At 37.1% G+C, this 6,000-nt stretch overlaps 1 protein-coding gene across 1 annotated transcript in view; it reads right to left on the bottom strand.

Moving 5' to 3' along the window:
- Nucleotides 1-823: 823 nt before the first annotated feature.
- The window catches only part of KIF5B (kinesin family member 5B), a 58,575-nt gene continuing 53,398 nt past the window's right edge, over nt 824-6,000 (bottom strand). The window contains exons 25-26 of the mRNA XM_083188871.1: nt 5,340-5,472; nt 824-3,563 (exon numbers count right to left, since the gene is read on the bottom strand). Coding sequence (XP_083044997.1) covers nt 3,557-3,563; nt 5,340-5,472 — 140 coding nt within the window. The 3' untranslated portion in view covers nt 824-3,556. The remainder of the gene's footprint in view (nt 3,564-5,339; nt 5,473-6,000) is intronic.

The following is a 6,000-nucleotide window of genomic DNA, read 5'->3' as shown; positions in this document are numbered from 1 at the left end:
CATATGGCATGTATAAAGGTAGTGCAGGAAAAGAAGGCCAAAACCAGAAATCTTTTTAAAACGTGGTAAGGTTTTATTGAGACTCGCTCAACAGCAATCTGAATATGAAACTCCCTATGTAATACTTACTGGTGTCTTCTGCGGATGGTTGAGTTTGACACCCCAAATATAGTGTAATCATAGGTGGGAGGAGGGAGCGATCAAGATTTATTATGTTATTTGATTTAATTGTAACTTTTGTACTTTTCTATTGGGACGAATTATGTGTGTTTTTTTCATTTGGCTAAGAAACTATCAATATATCACTCTTGCTAACATGGTTTGTTTGTTACTAGCCATGTGGAGCATTCTTAGCCATGCATAATATGTTGCATTAGGATTATTGTGCCGTGAACATATCCTGCATTGATTATTGCAATAATCTTTTGGTCTTCCCAAAAACAGACCCTCACCAATACAATCCATTGTTAATGCCGCCATGAGGTTAATCATCATGATCAGATTATAGAAACGACCACATTACCATCTCAATTTAATTACATCCCCTCTATAAAGTTCACATATAGACAAACGATGTGAGGATTTCTTCACTTTCACACCATCCGGACCCTTGGCCAACATTGCTGGGAGACCATATCATACAACCAATTATCCATTATGCAATAAGTAGCACCTGTAAATTGTAAGCTTGAGAGCAGGGCCTTCCTACCTCTAGGTCTGTATGAAACTACAGTTTGATATTTTACAATAGAATATGCTGTGCTATGTAAGAAACTTAATGAAACTAGAAAGTCATAACTAATTATACAGAACACAAATATGCTTGATTTGATTTTTTTTTATTTTAAACACAAATACATTTACAGCATGCAGAAAGTTTGACTTGAATGGCATTTTAACCGTCCCAATGTTGAGGTGTATAAATGTATTGGAATTCATCCGCTGACACTTCTTACTGGTATACCGCATTAGTGACAGACGATGTGCAGTAATAGTCAATAGTTTTTAAATAATGCAAATAATTTAGTTGATCGCTATGAATAAATAGATTTTAACATATCGGATGTACTGTTTTACCAATCCCATTCAAAATGTGCCAGGAAAATACATGAAAATAAAAAGACAAACTAGAGGTTTTCATGTAGAAAAAGTTTTCCAAAAAAATGATATTCTAACAAAGACTAAAAGCAGTTCTCAATTAATGCTTGTTGCAGGGGGGAAATAAAAACAAATTATGTTATTCCATCATGTAAGTTTAAGGATGTTTATTTCAACCATTCAGTGTCATGACAGAGCAAAAAAGTAATCCTGATATCATGACGTTTTGTTTAAATATTGAACATACAAATGTAGAAGACAGCAACAGAGGCACAAAGGAAAATATTCTGCTTCCTGTTAGTGTGATGTGCACTGGAAGGTCCCTGCATTAGAGTGCACCTGCCGCCCTACACACTGTAGCAACACAGCGCATCAATGCACTTGGAACCGGGGACAACCGCCACTGAGGCACTTGCTCCTATTACATTGACAGATGCTCATTTTCAGGCTATTAGTTTAAGTTCTGCTCCTGTATGTATACTTTATAGCTAAGTCATCATTTTGTTCTCTGTCTGAGACAAGCAGCTGGACAGAGGCCAATATAAAAAAAAAAAAAAACTAATAAAGGGATTAGTGTTAAGTGTGTTACACAGCAGGTCAGCATTGCCACTAAAGTGTTTACTGTGTCATCCTTGTGGCTCAAGCTACAGTTATGTAGTAAAATGCAGCTATGGAGTGTATCATGTGAATAAGAGGCATCCTACTATAATTTAGCAAATAACTGGTGGAACGCCAAATACTTGACTGAGGCAACCATTCTAAAACACTTAGAAGCGCATTGAAAGCAGATGCAGGCTAATACGTTTTATTTAAATGAATTTACTGCAATAGAGACTAGTTCATGCAATTACTTAAATAAAAGGGGCCATCTAAGGCTTACATTACAAGTTGGAGACTGACTCCTGTTGTCTTTCATGTGTGCACCACAATTAAAGGTCATTATCGCAATCTAAATAAGCCCCATTTAAAGTGTACCCAGTGCCATCACACGGCTGAGGCGGCCATATTGTGGGTTGAGCTAACATTCAAGAGACGGCAGTCGACCAATTCACTGGCAATCATTGAGGTACATGCCCATAAATATGGCTATGGCCCACAATATGTAAGCAATGGGCAAACTTTAGCAAGAGCGAGTGGTTACAGGAACGTTTCAGTTCTAAGTTTTAGTATATACTTTAGAGTTTTGTGCATTTAAAAAAAAAAAAAAAATGTACATGAATAGAAAATCCATCACAAATCAAAGTATACAGGATTATTTAAATAATAAATGCAGGAGAATGCCTAATCATTTAGGAGGTAGAGTGTAAAACGAATTACATTTTAAACAGCAAAGCCAATGCATACTGGCAAAGTGCCTCAATATATAATGGAAGCCAGTTCATGTTTACTTGCTGAATAATTCTAAGGTCTCACTTGTGAATTATGGAAAAGGCGGGAAGATTTTCAACAGACACACACTGCTTTCCAGTGCATAGAAATATAGCATTCCATTAAACCATCTTTTCAAGGAATGTATAATCTTTACTTGAACGGACATTTAAAAGTGGTATAATAATGACAACTGGAAACAAACAAAAAGAAAGAAAACACACAAACTATGCTACAGCCAGTGCAAGCTCAGTATTACAGTAAAATGATTAAATAGGCAATGACGATGCCATACACATTTATTAACAGAATGAAGCAGAATGTTTTCACAGCAGTAGACTTGTGATACATTAGTGCTTGTGAACAGGACAGTCTCGTTGTTTCTGAACAGAGATCCCATATCATATATAAAAGTTTTGCTCCTGTATTGTGTTACTATACATTATTTAAACAGATAGCCACTCAGTAGCAGATATAATAGAGTAGCCTCATCCGTACTGAAGTTTTCTGTTTGGTAAGAAAGACTCCAGGTCAGTGGCAGGTATTATAAAGCACACTTTATTAGCTAGACACTGTACAAACTACAGTGTTGTTGCTTAGCATTGACGTTAAATGAAGTCACTTCAGGGAGCAATTTTCTGCTCTGGTATAATGAAGCAGTAGTCTTACCGCATTTCCAAAGATTAACCTGGAAGTGTATTAAAACTGTTAAAGTTTGTTCCATGTCACCAAAACAAAAGATTTACATAGGTGTAACTAGGTTCTACTTGACCAGTAGCGTACATTCAAACTTGGCACAGAGCAGACTAAATTTAAGACATGGATAACAAACTGTGCAATAGATGGAGCTAGATCTTAAATTACATTTCATATGCAAATACATCAGAAGTGAAGTCTAAGTTTTGCGCAAATAAGAAATCGCCAAAATAAAAAAAAAAAAAAAAATTGAAGGGCATAATGAAGAGCTGTACAGGCCAGATATAAATTACAATTTGAAAAACAATCCTACAATCCCCGAAAATTAAGTGAATAATCCCAATAACGACCACCACTTGACTCGTCTCATTCTGAGTGGTACTTCAATGATACTTCAGCAGCTGAAACACAGGAATAAAATAAATATATCACACAGTATACACTAAGCTGCTGACAAGGATTACACCAAAATAATTTAAACCTTTGCTGTGCCTTATATGATGTTAGGAAAGAGCACCTTTTCCATTTAAAGATCTTTAAAAGGAGCATGCAATTACAGTGGGAGCAAGGCAAAAAATGCAAGTAGCTGTGTTCCTGGACAAACCACTGCGCTGTAAGATTGATACTGGAGACTACTCTGAATGTAGCTAACATATTGCTGGACACAGTTAGGCTTCCACTGTAGATTACATCTGAGCTAGGACATTCCTATTTTAATTATAAATCTCTGCATATTTTACATCTGCCCCACCTGGAGCCTAGCATGGGATTTCCAAGGCGTCACTTGTTTTTATTTTACTGTGCTCCCAATTAAGAATCAGCCCCCATTCTTCTATGATGCTTTTGTTACTATAAAACCTTCTGGAGGACAGGTTTAGCATGTAATTGATAAATGATTGCTAGAAGTGACTGATTGCTTTGCACAACTAATGGATTTAGCTACTTTAGATCAGGGGTCCTCAAACTACTTTGCTCTGGGACCCCATCTTACATTAAAAATAATTACAGGATCCCAGCAAGTTATTGTCAGCACATACATGGCAGCACTTTGGAGAAATGATGGGAGGAGTCTGAAATAACAGACAATTCAACAGATTATTCAGACTTTTTGAATCACTGACTGAGGTTAGAAAAGTCATCAGCCTGATGGTCAGCAACATGGAGTAGTGACACCATACTGAGAGGGTCGGGACCCACAGTTTGAGAACTGCTGCTTTAGAAGATCTAATACATAAACTTTCATAGTCAAAATGCATGTGATAGGCTGAATGGGATCAGTTATATCAGGTGCTTACATCATTTAGATGATTTAGACTACTAAAAGTGGTTATTCTCTACCTCTTAGGTTGGATACGCATCAGGATGTAGAGATATCGCACAGCTGTACACACTGCATGATGTGATGTACGGCCATGTGATATAGCAGTACATCTCACATTCACCTGTATAGGGTGGTCAACATGTGTCCTTAACAGCATTTATAATTACCTGAGATATACAGAAAGAGAATATATATATATATATATATATATATATATATATATATATATATTTGCCTAGAATCAAGCATTGATGCGATAGCTATGTGTACTGTAGCCATTTTCAGCGATAGTGTTAGGACCTGCAGAAAAGTGGGGTCCCGTGAAGGGGGCTGCAGGATTAAATGCATTGATCAATTCATGAACCAAATCTCCACTATTAATTTTCAGTTAATTTAGTGTGCGCAGAGCCCCTACAATGTCTGTTTAAACAATGTGGTCACAAGCCATAGGGCACCCCAAAACTAGGAAAGGTGAGTGCCGATATTTACTGTATATATATTTACTAATAGTTGATTTTTGAATAGGTAATGTGTTTTGGCTCCTGTAACACATAAATCAGATGCAGTTATTAAACTGGTGCCCTGCATACCCTCCAAGATACAGCTGTTCCCCCCCCCCCCCCCCCCCCCAATACAGATAAGAGACTAATTGCCTTTATGTTCCAATGTTCTGAGAAACCAATTAAAGAAAAAAAAGCTTTACAAATTAGATATGTTTTGAAAGCATAAACTCCAATTATAAAATACTATTCAAAATAAACATTTAAAATTCACAAGCAATAAATCAATGTAAAAGTATTCCATATTTAGGGAGCAAAAAAAAAAAAAAAAAAAAAAAAAAAAAACCCCAACTTACATCTTGTCTGGTTTACCACTTCCGCCACGAACAGCTACTGGCTGACTATTTTGAGGGAACACAGTCCCCCCACGGATTGCATTTGGGTGTGTCGGTGAGGCAGCTGGGTGCTGACCAGGACGGATAGGTTTAGCTATTACATAGAAGGGAAGAAAACAAATTAATTATTAAACAGATTGTCACAAATGTCAAGTTAGATCTCACAACACATCATAGGTATGTACATGTTTGTCACAACTGAACTCTCCCCTGGGCCCCACAGCTTTTGGGTGCAGCAAGGAACCCCCCCTCTTTTGCATGCCATCTCCTTGATCCCCAGTGATCGGATTACAAATAAAGGACTCTGGTAACCTCCCTCATCGCCGAAGGACTTAGGTAATTCAGGGAAGGAACCTACATGTGCCAGTGACCATACAGGACATTCCAAGCCCCTACTTGAGAGGTGGATGGTAACTATATTACTTCTTGAGCCAGTCCCTATGAATTATTCCAGGTGTATATATAGGAACTGATGGTGCCCGTCAGTGCTGCCCATGCCAAACAATTATTTTTATAAATTTAGTGTGGTGATTCTTTTATATACCCAATGTTTTATATACATGCTGTCTAGTAATTAAAATTGTAATATTTATGGTTTATACATAAAACGGATGTAAAGTCA

This window comes from Crinia signifera, chromosome 5 (genome assembly GCF_055691185.1).
Source record: "Crinia signifera chromosome 5, ASM5569118v1, whole genome shotgun sequence".
Lineage (NCBI taxonomy): Eukaryota > Metazoa > Chordata > Amphibia > Anura > Myobatrachidae > Crinia > Crinia signifera.
The sequence above is the reverse complement of the archived record's forward strand: the minus strand, read 5'-3'. Positions and strand labels throughout refer to the sequence as shown.